At 43.8% G+C, this 19,303-nt stretch overlaps 1 protein-coding gene across 1 annotated transcript in view; it reads left to right on the top strand.

Annotated features, from left to right (window-relative positions):
• PRKDC (protein kinase, DNA-activated, catalytic subunit) overlaps positions 1 to 18,926 on the top strand; it is an 836,940-nt gene extending 818,014 nt beyond the window's left edge. Inside the window, exons 85-86 of the mRNA XM_063923695.1 lie at positions 12,651 to 12,790; positions 18,302 to 18,926. Of these exons, the coding sequence (XP_063779765.1) occupies positions 12,651 to 12,790; positions 18,302 to 18,506 (345 nt within the window). The 3' untranslated portion in view covers positions 18,507 to 18,926. The remainder of the gene's footprint in view (positions 1 to 12,650; positions 12,791 to 18,301) is intronic.
• Positions 18,927 to 19,303: the final 377 nt, after the last annotated feature.

Genomic DNA, 19,303 nt, shown 5'->3' with positions numbered 1-19,303 from the left:
CTCGCCTTTGAACCCTTTCGAGTTCACCGATATCTTTTTTTTATACAGTGGTTCCCAAAACTGAACACAATATTCCAGGTGCGGACGTACCAATGATTTGTACAGCGGCAGGATTATATCCTTGTCCCTTTGTCTCAATTCCACATTTTATGCACGCTAGTACCTTACTTGCCTTCTTTACTGCGCTTTGACATTGTATACGGTTATTAGGCCTATTGTCAATGATTACCCCCAAATCTTTTTCCAATACTGTTACCCCTAGACTTTCCCCATTTAATATGTAGGATGCAAGTTTGTTTTTAGCCCCGAAGTGCATAACCTTGCATTTTTCTATATTAAACCTATTTCTTCATTTAGACGCCCAGCTTTCAAGTTTAGTCATTCTGCAGAGACTCCACATCTATTTCTGAATTAATTACCCTACACAGTTTAGTATCATCTGCAAAGATTGACACTGTGCTTTCCAGACCAATTTCTAGGTAATTGACAAATATGTTGAACAGTAGTGGCCCGAGTATGGACCCTTGTGGTAGTACGATGACTACTGGTGTCCAGCTTGAGGACTTCCCATTGACCACTACTCGTTGTACCCTGTTATCCAGCCAGTTACTTATCCATGTACAAACAGTTTTTCCTAGGCCAAGTCTCCTGTGAGGCACTGTATTGAAGGCTTTTGCAGAATCTAAGTAGACCACATCCACTGCTTTTCCCTGGTCAAGATTGTCGCTCACTACCTTGTAGAAGTTAACTAAGTTAGTTTGACATGATCTGTCCCTCACAAACCCATGCTGGTTCTTGCTAATAATCTTAGTGGTCTGCAGATACGCCTGTATGCTTTCCCTTAGAATTCCTTCCAATATTTTCCCCACTTTAGATGTCAAACTAACCGGTCTGTGGTTACCCAGATGATTTTTGGATCCCTTTTTAAATAATGGCACTACCTCAGCTATACACCAATGCTTTGGTACCATGCCTGATCTAATTGAACTATTGAAAATCAGGTATAGGGGTCTTGCTAGTTGTGACCTAAGCTCCATAAGAACCCTCGGATGAAGTCCATCCGGGCCAGGTGATTTATTAATCTTTATTTTGCTTAATCTCTCCCTGACTACTTATTTACTTAAATAAGTATCTTACCACGAATCATTACTGTCACTATCGCTATGCACTACTCCCACCGTCAGTTCTTCTCTGGTGAACACTGATGAAAAAAAAATTGTTCATTATTTCCGCTTTTATTTCGTCATCATTTATCAATACTCCAAATTCATCTTTTTTTGGACCTGTGTTCTCCTTTTTTAACCTTTTACTGTTTATGCATTTAAAAAACTTTTTAGGATTGGTTTTACTCTATAGCGATTTGCTTTTCGTTTTAAATTTTAGCTGCTCTTATTGCTTTTTTGCTTCTTTTATTGCATTCCTTGTACTGGTATGAATCCTCCTTTCCATTAGATTTAAATGCATTGATAGCACGCTTCTTTTCATCGATTTCTGCCTTGACCTTCTTGTTAAGCCACATCGGTTTGAGTTTGGTACTCCTGCGTTTACTGCCCATGGGAATAAATGTGTGAATATTGCTATCTAGCAACCCTTTTAAAGCATCCCACATTTCCGAAGTGTTCTTACCATGAAACAAAAATTCCCACTCAGTGTCGCTTAGTGCACATCTCGGCATACTGAAGTTAACCTTCCTAAAGTTAAATGTTTTTGTTGAACCCTTATAGCTATGTTTCCTGAAACTGATGTCGAATGTGATCATATAGTGATCACTGTTACCCAAAGTCTCCCTAACTTTAGTGTTTGATATAATGTCCACATTATTAGTTATTACTAGATCCAGAGTAGTTTTACCCCTAGTTGGGTTCTCGACTAATTGAGACAAGTAGTGAAACTTTAACATATTTAAGACCCTGTTGCCCCTAGCTTTAACACATGAATCGTTACTCCAATTTATATCAGGATAATTAAAATTCCCAATCACTAGGATGTCCCCCAATCCCGCAGCCCTTTCGATTTTCTGCAAGAGTTGTTCTTCATCATGTATGCTAATATCCGGCTGTTTGTAGCACATGTCTATAACTAGTTTTTTTTTGCATCAATACCCCCACTTGAGATTTCAACCCATATTGACTCCACATTATTGCCATTCCCCTCATAAATAACCTACTTTAAGTTTGGTTTAAGAGATGGTTTAACATAGACATACACCTCCTCCTCTTTTGCTTGCCCTGTCCCTCCTGAAAAGAGAATACATCTATAATATCATACTCAGCCTTTGATGCTAACATTTCCAATTCCCCCATTTTACCTGCTAGGCTTCTTGTGTTTGCAAGCATACATCTAAGTTTAGTGATTCCCTTGTCCACTTGTTTTTTTAACTGTATCCTATAATGGTTTACTAGTGCCTCCCTAGAGTTACTCTTACTGACTATCCTTCTCACTCCCTCTCCACCCCCACCATACTTAATACTGCCCACCTTACTCTTCTCTTTGATCAACCCAATGTTTTGGCCTAAACTCTCTGCCCCGACATAGGAATTTTCCCTTATGCTACGTACATTATTTTCTATATGCTGTAATGATGACACATAATTGTTGTTAGTTAATGTTTTGGCAATGCCTTTGTTAATACCTTTTTTAGAACCCATGTAAATACCCTTGCCGACTGCTCTTTCCCTCCCCCCTTCTCCACTCCCATTTAGCTCACTACCACCATCCTTACTATTCTCACTGCATGACCCATAGTTTCTAGCTAAACCCTACCCCCAGGCTCCTAGTTTAAAGGCTCCTCCAACCTGCAGCGCACACTCACTCAACCAGCAGCAGCCCTCACACACTTTCTCTCCCCTAGCAGCACACTCGCACTCTTTCTCACCCCCAGCTGCTCACACTCACCCAGCAGCAGCAGCCCTCTTACTTCCTTTTTCACACACTGAACGTGGCCCTCACACACTTACTTACTCACTCACTCCACTAGCTGCGGTAGCAGCAACGGCCCGACAGTGGTAGGGCCCTCGCACTCACACACTCGCTCACTCCCACACACACAGCAGCAGCAGCGATCCTCCCGCTTCGCTGTACTCAGCCCGGCGCCGCTTCCCTCCTCCCGGCCTCCTCCCGCTTCTCCCGTCCTTATCTCCTGGAGCCTCTTCTCTGTCTCAGCCGCTCAGCGATCTCTCAGCAGTACGGCACTGCTCTCGGCCCTTACAAATGGCAATCCTCGCCCCTCTGTATCTGAAGTCACATAATCACTCTTCCTCGGGAGATCCATCACTCCCTCTTGTAGGTGGCTCCTTCAGTCTTATCTGGACAAGGGCCACCCCTTTTGGATACAGGACTGGGTGCTACTCACTACTGATGTAAGGCTTAGGGGGTGGGGAGGGGGGGCGGTCACTTGTCTTCAGACGTTCCAAGGCCAGTGGTCAGCTCAGAAGAGCTGGTTACCATCAGTATATTGTAGTTAAGAGCAGTTTACAAAGCTCATTGCCAGGCATTGCTCCTTCTCCAACACAGGGCAGTCATGGTTCAGTCGGACAATGCAACGGCTGTAGACTATATAAATAGACAGAGCGTGCAGTCTCACCGCCATGAAGAAGGTAAGTCCCATCCGAGTGTCAACTAGCAGCGATGTACATCCCGGAGTACAAAATTGGAAGGCAAACTTTCTAAGCTGCCAGGGTTTTCATTCGGGCAAGTCCTTTTCCAACTACTGGTTCACAGCTGCGGCCTGCCAGACATAGACATGATGGCTTCCCGTCACAGTCGCGCACAAGAGATCCTGGAGCTCTCCCGGTGGATGCTTTGGTGGTTCCATGGACCTTTCCACTCATTTCCATTTTTCCTCCAATCGCACGGTTTCCGTGGCTTCTCCGCAAATTGAAGTTGGAGGGTGGCATAGTAATGGCACGCAGAATTTGGTATGCGGCTCATCTGGGTCTCTCTCTTGTCTCAGGGCCTGTGCTTCCATCCAGATATGAACCATCTAGCCTTGACAGACTAACTCTTGAGACATCTGTCTTGAGGGCTAAAGGTTTCTCGAGGTTCATCCTTTGTACTATGCGTCAGGTCTGGAAACCTTAATCAGCCAGTACTTATTACAGGGTTGGGCGCATGTAGTTTATATGGTGTTCGACTCGTAGCTTCAATCCTAGATCCTTCTGGCTCTCCCAAATCCAATTCTTCCTGCAGTCTGGACTTGATTTGGGACTCCGCCTTTCCCCGTTGAAGGTCCAGATTACTGCCCTTTATGTTCTCTTCGAGTGACAGATTGCACTGTTACATAATGTTAAGACTTTTCTGCAAGCTGTTCTTCATATACAGCCTTTGTCCATGGAATTTATCATTCATTTTTCAGGCTCTCCAGTTATCTCCTTTGAGGCCTTGCACACCGAGGGCCTTCGTTGCCTGTCTTCCTCCTTGCCACAGCATCAGCCTGGCAGGTATCGGACTTAAGACCAGGTTGTCTTGCAGACACATTATGGCTAGTTTCCTAAGGTTGTATCCCAAGTCCACATCAGCCAGGAGATTGTGGTTCCTTCATTTCAAGTACCAGATTCTTCGCAAGAGTAATCATCCTTGGATGCCATGCGGGCCCCCCGAATTTATGTGGACAGTACAAGGGACTTTCTCATGATGGACTCTCTATTTGTCCTACATGACTTTCACAAGCAGTGCTGGCTGGCTTCAAACCAGACTTTGTACAGGTGGCTCCATTTAACCATCTGCCATGCTTATTCGATGGCGGACCTTCCTGCGGGCTCATTCTACCTGGTTAGGGGGTACTTCTTGGGTAGCTAAACATGGCGACTCTGCAGAATAGCTTTTAAAGCGGCCACTTGGTCCTCTGTCCATACCTTCATCATGTTTTATTACATACCTTTGCTTCCGCAGATGCAGTCTCTGGAAGAAAGGTTCTTAGCGCAGCTCATGAGCATCCCCTTAGGGTGCCTGCTTTGGGATGTTCCTTGGTGAAAGCTTGTGAGGAAGAAAAAGAGATTTTTGTTCTTACCTGTAAAAACATTTTAAACTACATGGGGGACACATGATGCACACTCCGAAGCACCTGACACCTGGGGTGGGGGGGGGGGTATAGGGGGAAAGAGAGCCTGGGCTGCTGGGAAGATGTTAACGGTTTGGTGCCCGGCTCAGCTCACCACCTATACGCACGGCTTAAGCCTGTGTGCCCCATGGATTCGAAGAAAATGATTTTACAGGTAAGAACAAAAATCTCGGGGGCGTGGCTTGGATCGGCATGGAGTAGCTGTGTGCAGCCTTAGCTCTCCACTAAAATCCTGCAAACCCATCCTTTTTACCCCAACCTGTGGATCCTGTTCCTTGCCAGCTGGCCCCTGAATGTGTGCTGCCTTTGCTGCTGCCCTTGCTGATCCGGTGAGCGGCGCGGGTGTGCTGTTGTGGACCTTCCAGCGTGGTCTCCGGCTCCCTACCCCTCCGCCGGCCGCCGTCGGAGCTCCGGAAGCGGCGCGTGTCCGCGCACCCGGCGGTGTCTGAGCGCTGGTCCTCCGGCTGGGGGACTACAGAGAGGAGGGCCCTGTCGTCTGCTGGGTCCAGTGGAGGTGCATGCCTGGGGCCCCACTGCGGTGACGCTGGAGACCGAGTACGGGCGAAAAAGCCCGCGAAAAGCCGCCATTTTCAGTCCTGCTGCTCCTTCTCCCCCTGAGGTGCTGTGCGATGCGATGACTGTGGTTGCCATCCTGTTTCCCTCTTGGGCTTAATACCTGTCCACAGTGCCCTTTTTTGGATGGACTATATACATTTCACTGGAGCCAGCTGCCCTACATTAGCTGCCTGTTATCCTGTGGGGACAGCTTGGGTGCCCCTGACTCAGCTTTCACTCTGCTGCAATTTCTACAACATACACCTGCTTCCTGATTATCTGCAGTGTGCCCACATACTTGCTCCGTTTATTGGGGTGCCATCTCTGCCCTGACTCTTGTGCAGAACCTGCTGTAATACTCCTCCGGATCTGCATTCCCGTTCAGGGATACCATGGTGAGGGGAGGACAGAGTGCAGCTAACGCTGCTGCGAAACTGGAGAAATTTGCCAGACCACAGCAGGCATCCACTTCGACAAAGCGGGGTGAGGCCGGCCCGCCCTCGCCGACGGCCGAGGGGGACACCTCTGACCATGATGAACAGGTGCATTCTACCCAGCAAATATTGCAGGCAATTTCTGCGTCCGAGCAGAGGGTCACGGACCGGATTGGGCAAGTACAAATGGATGTTTCTCTGCTAAGGCAGGATATGCAGAAGATCCGAGAGCGAGTGGGTGAAACCGAACATCGGATATCGGCTTTGGAGGATGCTGCTCCACCCTTGCAGTTGAAGGTGGCGGACCTGTCTACCCAAGTGACATCTATGCAGGCTAAAATGTCAGATATAGAAGGGAGATTGCGGCGCAACAACGTCCGGTTTGTCGGGCTCCCCGAGAGAGCGGAGGGCACCTCCCCGGAGTCATTTCTTGAAGGGTGGCTTATTGATCTATTTGGCAAGGAGGCATTTACCTCTCAATTTGCGGTGGAGAGGGCGCACAGGCTTCCACCTAGGCCGCCGCCGCCGGGGGCCCCGGCTAGAACATTTATTGCACGCTTCCTGCATTTCAAGGACCGTGATGCGGTGCTCCGTCTGGCCCGAACAAAGGGCCCTATTCAACAAGATGGACATAATATTTCCGTATTTCCTGATTTTGCCCTGGAGGTGCAAAAGAGCCGATCTCAATTTATTCACGTCAAGCGTCAGCTCAGAGACCACAATATACAATATGCTATGCTGTTTCCAGCCAAGTTGCGGGTGGTGCTTAACAACACCACTCATTTTTTTACATCTCCTCAAGATGCTGGTGCATGGCTGGAACGTCAACCACGTTCTCCTTGATGATGTGTTGTTGCTCAGATGTTGATTTCATTCTTCTTGCACCGCTGTTTCTATTTATCTGATGCATATTCCTGTGAATATAAATGCACTGTGGGGATATATGCGATGTGGGGCGAATAGAAATGGGGCAAAATTATGGTATTGCTTGCTATGCATCGTTATGATATGGCGGTAACGGTCAGCCCCACATTGTTTTACTACTGTTTGATGCTTTATAATGGGGCATGTGCCTAGCTATGTTGTTTTTTCTTTTTTTTTTTCAGGGTTGGGGTACTACTTCCTTCTACAAGTTGTGGAGAGCTCTTGCCGAAAATAGTGTAGGGGCTTTTCCTAAGGTTCTTTGGTTAGGCCCTTATCCCTTAGTTTGGTTACTTAATGGGAGTTATGGGATCCAGGTATGCCTTAAGTTTGCGAGGTGATACAGGGTGGGTGCGGGGGGGGTTAGTTTTTTTTTTTTTTCTAAGCCATCACTTTTTAGTTCTGTGCGTACTGTGCAATGACACGCTATATCCGTACGATACTGCTCTGTGCTCTTTTGTCTCCTGGGGCGTAGGGGGACTGGTTGCTCTTGTCCCTGTTTATTGTTTGCTCAGCCTTGCTCTGCTGCGATGCCAGGTTTTGATATATGTCTCTTTAATCTATCCTGTTGCACCTTCCTTCTATAATTTCCATGTCTGCTGTTTCTGAGGGGCTTTGTCTGCTCAGCTGGAATGTTCGGGGATTGAATGAGAAAATTAAAAGATCGTTGGTCCTGACTCAGGTTAAAAAATACCAGGCGGACATAATTTGTCTTTCTGAAACACATTTGCATGGAGGTAGGGTGTTGGCACTTAAAAAACCATGGGTTAGTCACGTGTATCATTCCACTTTCTCTAGCAGTGCCAGAGGCGTTTCTGTAATGATTAGAAAGTCCGTACAATTTCACCTGGATGACTGTGAAACTGACCAATATGGCAGATACGTCTTCCTACAAGCCTATATCAACTGCAGATTGTTCCATGTATTAGCAGTATATGTCCCCCCGCCATATAATAATGAGGTTCTCCGTCATGCTGCCCGATTCCTGGCCCGGTCCCCTGCTACCCCTGTAATATGCCTAGGGGATTTCAACAATGTTATGGATGGTGGTATGGACAGGTGGAGGGAGTCTGTCGCGTCCTCCCCTCCCCTAGCGTCCCCTACCCCGTTCGCAAGACTGGTGGGGGAGCTGGGGCTGGAGGATGTATGGAGATGTCGTAATCCCACAGCTACTCACTTCTCCTGTCAGTCCGCTACCCATCATGCTTTTTCCCGTATTGATTTGGTTTTGGTTTCTCCTGATCTGTCCCCGGACGTGCTGGCGGTAGATTATCTCCCTAGGGGTATATCGGATCACTCTCCTGTTTTAGTTACAGTTAATATTGGTTGGGAGCGGGGTGCAAAAATGTGGAAGCTTAACCCCTTTTGGTTGACTTTGCTGGGGGAGGGTGCAGACCTGATTGCCACTTGGGAAGGGTTCCAGGAAGACAATTTACTATTCAGTGATCTGCCGCTAAAACATGATGCTTTTAAAGCGTTTTTGCGAGGCTCCTTTATAAAGCGGATCTCTGAAGTTAAAGCGTTTAGTAAGAGGGAAGAGGTGCGGTTGGAATCTTTGTGCCGGCAGTTGGAGTCTCAATACCTTATTACCCATCTGCGATCTGATGAGCTGTTGTGGAAGAGCGCGCAGAGCGAGTGGTCGGATTGTTTATTTGAGAAATCCAGGCGTAGACTCCTTTTTGCAGGACATGAGCAGTATTTTCGGGCGGAGATGAATGGCAGCTACTTGGCTTTTTTGGCCCGGTCCGATTCCCCTAGAACTGTAATTCAGTGTGTGAAGAACTCTGCTGGCCAATTGTGTTACTCTGGATCAATGGTGGCGGAGACGTTCCGTAGTTATTACTCCTCGCTCTATGCCTCCCGAGCCAGCTACTCTGACGATCAGCTTCGGGATTTTTTGGCCCAGTTGACCTTGCCATGCTTGTCCCGGGAGGACTCGGGGGCTTTGGATGCACCTATCACGTTGGAAGAAGTGGAGGCTGCGATCCTGTCTCTCCCGGCGTCTAAGGCACCGGGATCCGATGGGCTTCCGGGGGAAGTCTATAAAAAATACAGTACGTTTTTTGCCCCCTATCTCCTACAATTGTTTGACTTACTCTTAGAGGGTAGGGCTCTCCCGCGCTCTATGGCCGAGGCCAATATAATTGTCCTGTTGAAACCAGGGAAGGACCCCCTGCTCCCCGAGTCTTATCGACCCATTTCCCTCCTCAATACTGATGTCAAGATACTGGCAAAAATCTTGGCATCTCGATTGAATTTGGTAATTGCAACAATAATTCACCCGGACCAGACTGGCTTTATGCCAGGTAAGTCCACGGCCCAAAATTTGCGTAGACTGTTCTGTCATCTCCAGAGGGGTGATGTGGTGGGGTCGGACGCGGTGGTGGTGTCCCTTGATGCGGCCAAAGCGTTCGACTCCGTAGAATGGAGGTACCTGTGGGGGGTGCTGGAGAAATTTGCTTTTGGCCCTCGATTTATTAGCTTTATCCAGTTGTTGTATTCCTTGCCTGTGGCTCGGGTGACGGCTAATGGTTTCACGTCTGAGCTTTTTGCGTTGGAGAGGGGCACTCGACAGGGTTGCCCCCTATCTCCTGCACTGTTTGCAATCGCCGTGGAGCCGTTGGCCGGCCTGCTGCGCAGTAATGGTAGGGTCAGGGGCGTTGAGATTGGGGGTCATGTGGATGTGGTAGCGCTATACGCGGATGACATGCTTCTTTTTTTGCAAGACTCTGATGACTCCCTACAAGCAGTGTTACAGGTAGTGGAAAATTTTGGTATCTTTTCCGGTCTACTAATTAACTGGGACAAATCCCACATTTTCCCCATCTCTGGCCTTCTCCCGGAAAATACACAGGGGGCGTATCCTTTGCAATGGACATTGCGGTTCAAGTATTTAGGCATCTGGATTACTCCTATGGCGCGTAGCTATGTGGCCCAAAATATTGACCCCATTCTAGCGACATTTAAAGAGAAGGCTCATAGCTGGAAAAAACTACCGTTGTCTGTCCTGGGTCGGGTTAATCTATTTAAAATGGTGATGCAGCCAAAATTCCTTTATGCTCTACACAATTCTCCGGTATACCTCCCCAAGAAGATCTTTACTGTTATAGAGGGCGTTCTGTCCTCATTTATATGGGGTGGCAGGCCAGCGAGAGTCTCTATCAGGACATTATGCAGATCTCAGATATCCGGCGGGGCAAGTCTCCCTGATCTCAGACTATACTATGTAGCGGCTCAGCTGTCTCATCTGAGTGAATGGATCGGGGATTCTCTAGGTACTACGGTGATGGGGTTTCTGGCTGAGCGGGCGGAGTGCTCTCCTACTTTCTCTCTTTCTCCTCTTCAGCTTCTCCTCTCTGGTCTCTCAGCGCCTGGCTTGCCTCCCCTGTTGCGTCAAGCCTTGCTCATCTGGCGCTATGCACACACTTTGTATGATTGGGAGGGACATGATGCCGGTACTCCATTGTGGTTCAATAGTGCATACCCTGAGCTATATGAGATGTCGCTAGATAATATATGGATTGCTAGGGGTGTCGTGGCGCTGGGTCAGCTGTACCACGATGGAGTGCTGAAGTCATTTCAGCAACTGAAGATCGAATTTGATGTACCTAATACTGCTCTGTTCCTGTATTTTCGGCTTAGACATGCTGTACAAACTCAATTCCCTCATGGCCCACCACTGATTGTTGACTCACCTGTTAGGACGATGCTTACTTCTCTGAGTCAGAGGGGGAGGGTGTCTACCATATATGCTGCTTTAAATAATAGAAGCTACCCCGATCTATTAAATAATCTCCGTATTAAATGGGAGACTGATTTGGGGCGCTTGTCCCATGAGCAGTGGCTCCAGATTCTGAGCTCCCTTAGATACACTACGCCGTGTATAAGATATAAGCAGGTTTTTTTCTATATTTTACACAGGGCCTATCGTACTCCAGTTACTATGCAGAGGGCTGGTCTTAGGGAAGATTCTAACTGCCCCAGGTGTCGGGCAGCCGATGCCGGATTTTGGCACTTACTGTGGGATTGCCCTGAGATTTCCCTTTTTTGGCGTAAAGTGTGGAGTGATGTGATCATGACAGCACCATCCCTCCCTACATTAGATCCTGGTATATGCTTGTTTGGGTTAGATCTTGAGGAAACACACTCTGTCTTACTGTATAAATATGTCCTGTGTCTCACTACGCTGGCAAAAGTTGTTATTGCTAGGGTCTGGTTCTCGGCAGATGTGCCTAGGGTGGAGCACTGGAGGGCGTTGGTGAACGAGGTAATTCGTCATGAGGGGAATATGTATAAAATACGGGGTTCCACCTCTCGATTTACGGAGATGTGGGATCGCTGGAGTAGCACATGGCTGGGCGGGCAGGTATTGGGCACTTGAGCGACATTCGTAATAATATTGATATTCTATGTCGTGTACACATATGCGAAAAGAATTAACACGCACACCGAACTGTGATCTGAAAATACCTGTTTATTGATGGCAATTGTTATAGTTTATTTCAATGTTGTTGTTTTGTCTTGTTGTGTCAATGTGTTACAAAACTCAATAAAAAAAATTACTTGATTTAAAAAAAAAGAACAAAAATCTCCTTTTTGAATATAACCATTTCATTGGATTTTATAAATGGGGCGGGAGGTGGCAGAAAAGAGAGAGGGCAATGGGAGGGGGAAACCTATAGATATAATTAAAAGCAAAATAAAAGTTTACAGCTGTATAAGAGGTGATGCATATGTATTGCCAAAAAGGGGAAACAAGTGCGAGAGAGGCCGTGAACTATCCAACATTTAGGTCCATGATGCCAATAGTGTTAAATTCCAAAACTCAAATTTGGAGGAGCGCAGTGGAGTTCAAGGCATCCGAATGGCAGAAAATTTGATGATGATATAAGGTGTAATCGAAGCTGTGTTACATTTTGCGGATCATTGATATGGCTTCATTTATTGAATGTAAGAGCAGGGGGTTCTGCTCTCCAGCAAAAAGTAATTTGGCATTTGGTAGCATTTAATATATGCCATATCAATTTTAGGAGATGTTTTGGGGCAGAGAGGACATGGAATGCGTATATTATAAATCAGGCAATCATGAACTTTTTCCACAGGGAAGTTGGTTTCTACCATGATCAAATATCATGGGACAGAGTATCCTCTTTTCTGCAGCTTCAGTGAATTTCTAAAAGTCACAACGAGACCAGATTCCATTGTTGGAAAATCTGTAAAACTTGCGGAGGATGCACAGCCATTCCTCCAAATTATGGGTCTTTCATATCCTGCAGTCAAGCAAATTGTAGGTCTCTTAGTGGCTCTCTGTCAATGGTAATATCTGGTAAATAGTGGATAATGGATCCCTAATGATGGAGCAGAGCCATTGTAAATCATGCCATGACTTTGTATGGCTATGCAGTCATTATAGCAACATTCAGAATACTGACATGCACATAAATTTAGAAATTGAGACTATAGATAGTCCAGGTTAGGATTAGGCCGCAGTCGGTGCACAAATCAGCTCAAAATGCTATGAATACTGTCAGTATTCACAATGTCAGCATTAGGAATATCATCATTTCACATGTCAGCTTAACATCGATGTCAACATTCTGACTGTTGATATTTTGTACCACACAGGACATTGTAACTATACTGTATCATTACTTGTCAATAACTTATTATCCTCCTACTAGAACCAAGAGATAAAGCAGATGAAGAAGCAAGGGAGCTGGATGAAGGAGTTTGACACTGCCTCTCAGGACTGGTATCCAATGCAGAAAATCAATTGTGCAAAACGAAAGTTAGCTGGTGCAAATCCATCAGAAATCACATGGTAAGTCTTTATGTAAATTACACTTTTTCCTGTATGTATCTTATTCGTGTGCATTCTAGCTTTACTCTCATCTGCTTCTTTGATATAACATAATTGATGCTTCATATTCATCAGCACATGCAGGAAGTGACCCTCATCTTCAGCCATGTTTGTTCTGTATCTAAATGCTCATACTCCTCTTTACTAATATCTCCACTTATGTACCACCGTAATATATTCTACTCACTTGCTCATGTGTCTAGTTACTCAAGATCTGCAGAATCTGTCATCTGTCTGATCCTTACTGACCCTAAGATAGCTGTTGTTGGGTAAGAGGAGACATATATATTTATGTGTGTAATGTCACTGGAGTGCATGTATCCTAGAGAGCTCCTACACCAGAGCCTGTCATACCCACAGCTATGAACAACTTTAAAAGTTTTCTTTGAGGTAAGGTGAAATGTGGTGCAAGGTGCGAGTGGATTTTGCCAATTTCTATAAAGAGAAAATCATACCTCATAATATTCCTGCCTCTGCAGACCGCTACACCCTGCCATCATTTCTGCCTTCGCTCTCCAAAACTCTGTTTAACACCTATTATCATGAGCCCGTCTTCTCTCATCTCATTTTTTTTTTATATCATTGCTATTCTGTCCGTAATATTTTTTAGAGTAAACCTTTCTACTGCTACACTGCTATTTTATTTCATTGTACTGTTTCTCAATAAAAACCCCTTCTTTAAACCTATCTACTCACTTCCCTTTATTTTCAGACTACTCTGTCATCATGTGTACATACAGTATGAATAAAGCTGTCTACAGTACATTTATTACTAACGTTAATCCTCTACTTACTGAAGGCCACTATTCCCTACATATATTACATCAATATATCAACAGCCCTGGTCACTGTTAACCTACATCCTATATTATAGTACCACATTTACTGCACTATGATATTTTGATGTCTGGTTCATCAGTGTCTTAAAGGACTATCTACTGTTTCTCTTATAAAGTTATGTAACCATTAACCTAATGCAGTGCAAAAAGCTAACTACCGCTACAGACTGCAGTTCCATTTATAATTAATAGGGGACTATATCATATTCCTATGTACCAAACTCAAAGAAGCAAAACTTTTCGGAGTTTTGCCCTATTTGTTTACTCCATCCTCAGATGGCGTGAACCACTTTATTCAAGATATTAACCCTAGGGAGTGCTATTTTCGTTTGGTTTAAAAATACTGTAGATTACACTGTAGCAATCTCCAGAAACCCTCTGCATAGGCTCCCAAATTATAAACCAGCAACAAAGAAGGGATCCCACATATGTATCCGTTATACCGGTGGATGTACTAAAAAATTATTTAATTAGACATGATTTGTTATAAAACACAAAACATTCATCAGAAAATTCTTGTAAAACCAGCATTTGCTGACTCCCGGAGACACACTGCTTAGTGATGATATTAAGTAACAGTTTCAATCAACATTGATTGCAACAACTTAGATAGTTGTTACTAAGTAGTTTTTGGATCCCAGCCTGTGGAGTTTGTATTGATCCCCCCGGGTCTTGTTAATGCTTTAGCAAGATTCCGGGATTGTATGTCCATGTGTGTTTTTAAGGTGTAGACACATTAATTCCGTCTGGGACAATTAAAGGCTAACTATACCTAATAGGGACTAGTGACTGGGAATTGTTTTTGATTTAATATAAAAGTTCCACTGTGGTTGTCACTTACAGTATATAATCACTGCACCCGGTCCATATATCCTAATATCTCCCGCATTCACATATGCTTTAACAGCAGTTGACAGTGTCCTCTCTCCCACAGCAGCATGCAAGCTAGGGAGTAATATCCTGAGCGTTCTCGGGTGCCGAAGTTGGATGTACATTTGTAGTTGCTTGTGTTAGCCGCAGCTTGCTCCGTGATTGCTTGGCTGGACTAGTGATCCACGGTGCAGGAGTATTTTGCCCCGGTTCTTGTCCGATCTCAAGGTAGAGTCCTAAAGCTTGAGATCGGACAAGATATCTATGGACCGGGTGCAGTGAAAAACAGACACCCATATATATACACACACACACACACACAAACACACACACACACACACACACACACACACACACACACACACATATATATACATACACACACGCAAATACAAAATATACCCTTTATCTTGCACTGAAATTCAGCAGCACCACAGGTAGCACCCCTGTTAGTAGGCACTAAATATAAACATAAAAAACAAACAGATTCCAAAGTGCGCTGATATATGTATGTTTGATTAAACAGAATATGTTGGATTCTGATCTTTCAAGCAGAGGTTTCCCAGGTTTCTTGAACTTTTATAGTCTCCCTAATAGGGGCCTGTAAAAACACCCTCTCACCAAAAAGTCACCCAAACAAATATAGTAGTAAATTATTTGAAGACAATCAATCAATTTAGATACCAAAATTCATTTATTTTATAGATTCTGGGATTATTAACAATACATAATCAGTGTAGTTATTGTTACAGCTACCCATATAAGGGTTATAGCATTTAACAAAATTATATCACACACACACACACACACACACACACACACACACACCCCACACCCCCCCCCCCCCCACCCCATGTGAGAGAATTGTTGACATAGTTGAACCACCCTCCCCTTTAAAGGTGTGAGCTCTACGGTAGGTACTCAGACAATTGGGTGATCGGTGACAATTGTTAAAACCTACGTGTTTCATCCAAGGTGGACTTCTTCATGGGTAGGTATCTAATAGGTGGAAAAGGTACCATTTAAAAAAATGGGGGTGTGGGCATGAAGGATTGTGCATTTACAAATCAGTATTGCATACCTAAAAAAAAAAGTTCACAGATCTCGCATATCAAGTGAGCTTTTAGGAAGCCAGTGAATGAGACTAAAAATAATGGCCTTTGGTGCCTGATAATGAGAAATTACTTAATTAAGTGCATTCATTTCATTAGGATATAGTAAAGACTTAAGTGAAACATCTACTAACCTAAAATAGATTTCCGGTGGACCTTCTTTAAACAGTGTAAGTACTGTAGGAAATGGCTATACATGCCTAAAAAGTGAAAATTTTGAAAAACTCATGTTGACCCTTTTCCTGTCGACCATGATGACCTAGTGATCATGTCTGCCTGATGCATGTCGACCAAAAGTCGTCAACCTAATGACCGCCATCAAATGGATAATACTTTATCCCTTTATTTAAAGGTTACAGTGCATCCGGAAAGTATTCACAGTGCTTCACTTTTTCCACATTTTGTTATGTTACAGCCTTATTCCAAAATGGAATAAATTCATATTTTCCTCAAAATTCTACACACAATACCCCATGATGATGACGACGTGAAAAATTTTTTTTTTTGAGAATTTTGCAAATTTATTAAAAATTAAAAAACTAAGAAATCACATGTACATAAGTATTCACAGCCTTTGCTATGAAGCTCAAAATTGAGCTCAGGTGCATCCTGTTTCCACTGATCATCCTTGAGATGTTACAACAGCTTAATTGGAGTCCACCTGTGGTAAATTCAGTTGATTGGACATGATTTGGAAAGGCACACATCTGTATATATAAGGTCCCACACTTGATTGACAGTGTATGTCTAAACACAAACCAAACATGAAGTCAAAGGAATTGTCTGTAGACCTCCGAGACAGGATCGTCTCGAGGCACACATCTGGGGAAGGGTACAGAAAATATCTGATGCTTTGAAGGTCCCAATGAGCACAGTGGCCTCCATCATCCGTAAATGGAAGACGTTCGGAACCACCAGGACTACTCTTAGAGCTGGCTGGCCATTTAAACTGAGCAATCGAGGGAGAAGGGCCCTAGTCAGGGAGGTGACCAAGAACCCGATAGTCACTCTGTCAGAGCTACAGCATTCCTCTGTGGAGAGAGGAGCGCCTTCCAGAAGGACAACCATCTCTGCAGCAATCCACCAATAAGGCCTGTATGGTAGAGTGGCCAGACAGAAGCCACTCCTTAGTAAAAAGCACATGACAGCCCACTTGGAGTTTTCCAAAATGCACCTGAAGGACTCTCAGACCAAGACAAACAAAATTCTCTGGTCTGATGAGACAAAGATTGAACTCTTTGGCATCAATGCCAGGCGTCATGTTTGGAGGAACCAGGCACCGCTCATCACCAGGCCAATACCATCCCTACAGTGAAGCATGGTGGTGGCAGCATCATGCAGTGGGGATGTTTTTCAGCGGCAGGAACTGGGAGACTAGTCAGGATCGAGGGAAAGATGAATGCAGGAATTTACAGAGACATCCTGGATGAAAACCTGCTGCACAGCGCTCTTGACCTCAGACTGGGGTGACAGTTCATCTTTCAGCAGGACAACGACCCTAAGCACACAGCCAAGATATCAAAGGAGTGGCTTCAGGACAACTCTGTGAATGACCTTGAGTGGCTCTGCCAGAGCCCAGACTTGAATCCGATTATACATCTCTATAGAGATCTGAAAATGGCTGAGCACCGACACTTTCCATCCAACCTGATGGAGCTATTGCGCTGCCAAAGGTGCATCAACAAAGTATTGAGCAAAGGCTGTGAATACTTGTTAAATATTATGTCTGTTTTTTATTTTAAAAAGATTAGCAAAAATTAAACAAAAAAAAAAAAACTTTTTCCAAATTGTCATTATGATATATTGTGTGTAGAAGTTTGAGTGAAAAAATTGAATTTCTTTGATTTTAGAATAAGGCCGTAACATATCAAAATGTGGAAAAACGTGAAGCGCTGTGAATACTTTCTGGATACACTGTGTGTATGTATGTATGTATGTGTATGTATATATATATATATATATATATATATATATATACATACACACGTGTGTGTGTGTGTGTGTGTATATATATATATATATATATATATACACACACATGTATGTGTGTGTGTGTGTGTGTATGTATATATATATATATATATATATACACAGGTTGAGTATCCCTTATCCAAAACGCTTGGGACCAGAGGTATTTTGGATATCGGCTTTTTCCGTATTTTGGAATAATTAGATACCATAATGAGATATCATGGTGATGGGACCCAAGTCTAAGCACAGAATACATTTATCTTTCATATACACACAGCCTGAATGTAATTTTAGCCAATATTTTTTATAACTTTGTGCATTAAACAAAGTATGTGTACATTCACACAATTCATTTATGGTTCATATACACCTTATATACACAGCCTGAAGGTCATTTAATACAATATTTTTAATAACTTTGTGTATTAAACAAAGTTTGTGTACATTGAAAAACAAAGGTTTCACTATCTCACTCTCACTCAAAAAAGTCCGTATTTTGGAATAGTCCGTATTTCGGAATATTTGGATATGGGATACTCAACCTGTGTATATATATATATATATATATATATATATATATATATATATATATATATATATATATATATATATAATGTGTGTGTATGTATATAGTGAGAGATACAGCATATATTATAAATTGTTTACATTTTTCTTCATAGTGAAGAACTTCGACTGGGACATGAAAAAGTTGCGTCATACAAGGAGTTCTTGGCTGCTGCGCAAGGGTTTGAGGCGCATAACATAAGGGCAAAAGAGCCAGCCAATGGGCTTACTGAAGAGATACAAGTACAGTGTCTTATTGATCAGGCCACAGATCCTAATATCCTGGGCAGAGTCTGGCAAGGATGGGAGCCTTGGATATGAGAATAATCTGATCTATTTGTTACAACTACTAAGGCTATTGCCCTATAACAAAAGTGCCCAAACCAGTCATGTACTTCATAGGAAAGTAGTTGATCTTATCAGTGTTTCAATTTCTGACCTTTACTTATTGCTGATAATTTTCTATTTATACATACAGTACCTGTATTTTATACTGTTCCCTTTTCTACATGTAACAGTGTATCCTCTACTGTCGCAACAAAATAAAGCATATCTTCACCTAATATACTGATAAAGTAACATTGCAATGTTTTGTGTCTAGAGACTCAAACTGGTGCTACCACAGGGTTAGAAGCTGCCTGGAGCACACTCAGATTGGGGGTCGCTTTGATGCCCCCTAGTAGTAAGACAGTCTATAGAGTTTGAGCGTGATCTGGGCACTAAACCTGAATGTAACCACCTCAGTCCAAAAAATATACCTTCTACTCATAGATTATAACCTCCACTGACCACAGTGGAACAGATAGATGGTTTAGTATACACAGAATGGCAGATTAGCACAATTTGAATGGCGTGATCGAAACAGGTTTAAAAAGATATAACATGAATTAATTCAAACATCAAAGAGCCGTGGGTGGAATGTAACAGGGTGTTCTGGCCTTACCCTGCTAGTGGCTCCTGAGCTTAGCTAGCAGTGATGTCCAATAGTGATGTCCACACTGATATATAAAGTCCAGATTCCTGGTTGTAGATATCCAATACATTTTGAAACGGCAGGTCTCTTCCTCAGGGCTTTCATTGTCCTAATGTATTGGAAGCTGCCTAATAAAGGCTACTAG

The sequence above is a fragment of the Pseudophryne corroboree genome, chromosome 5, assembly GCF_028390025.1.
Source record: "Pseudophryne corroboree isolate aPseCor3 chromosome 5, aPseCor3.hap2, whole genome shotgun sequence".
In the NCBI taxonomy this organism is placed as follows: Eukaryota; Metazoa; Chordata; class Amphibia; order Anura; family Myobatrachidae; genus Pseudophryne; species Pseudophryne corroboree.
This window is presented reverse-complemented; position numbering and strand designations above follow the sequence as displayed.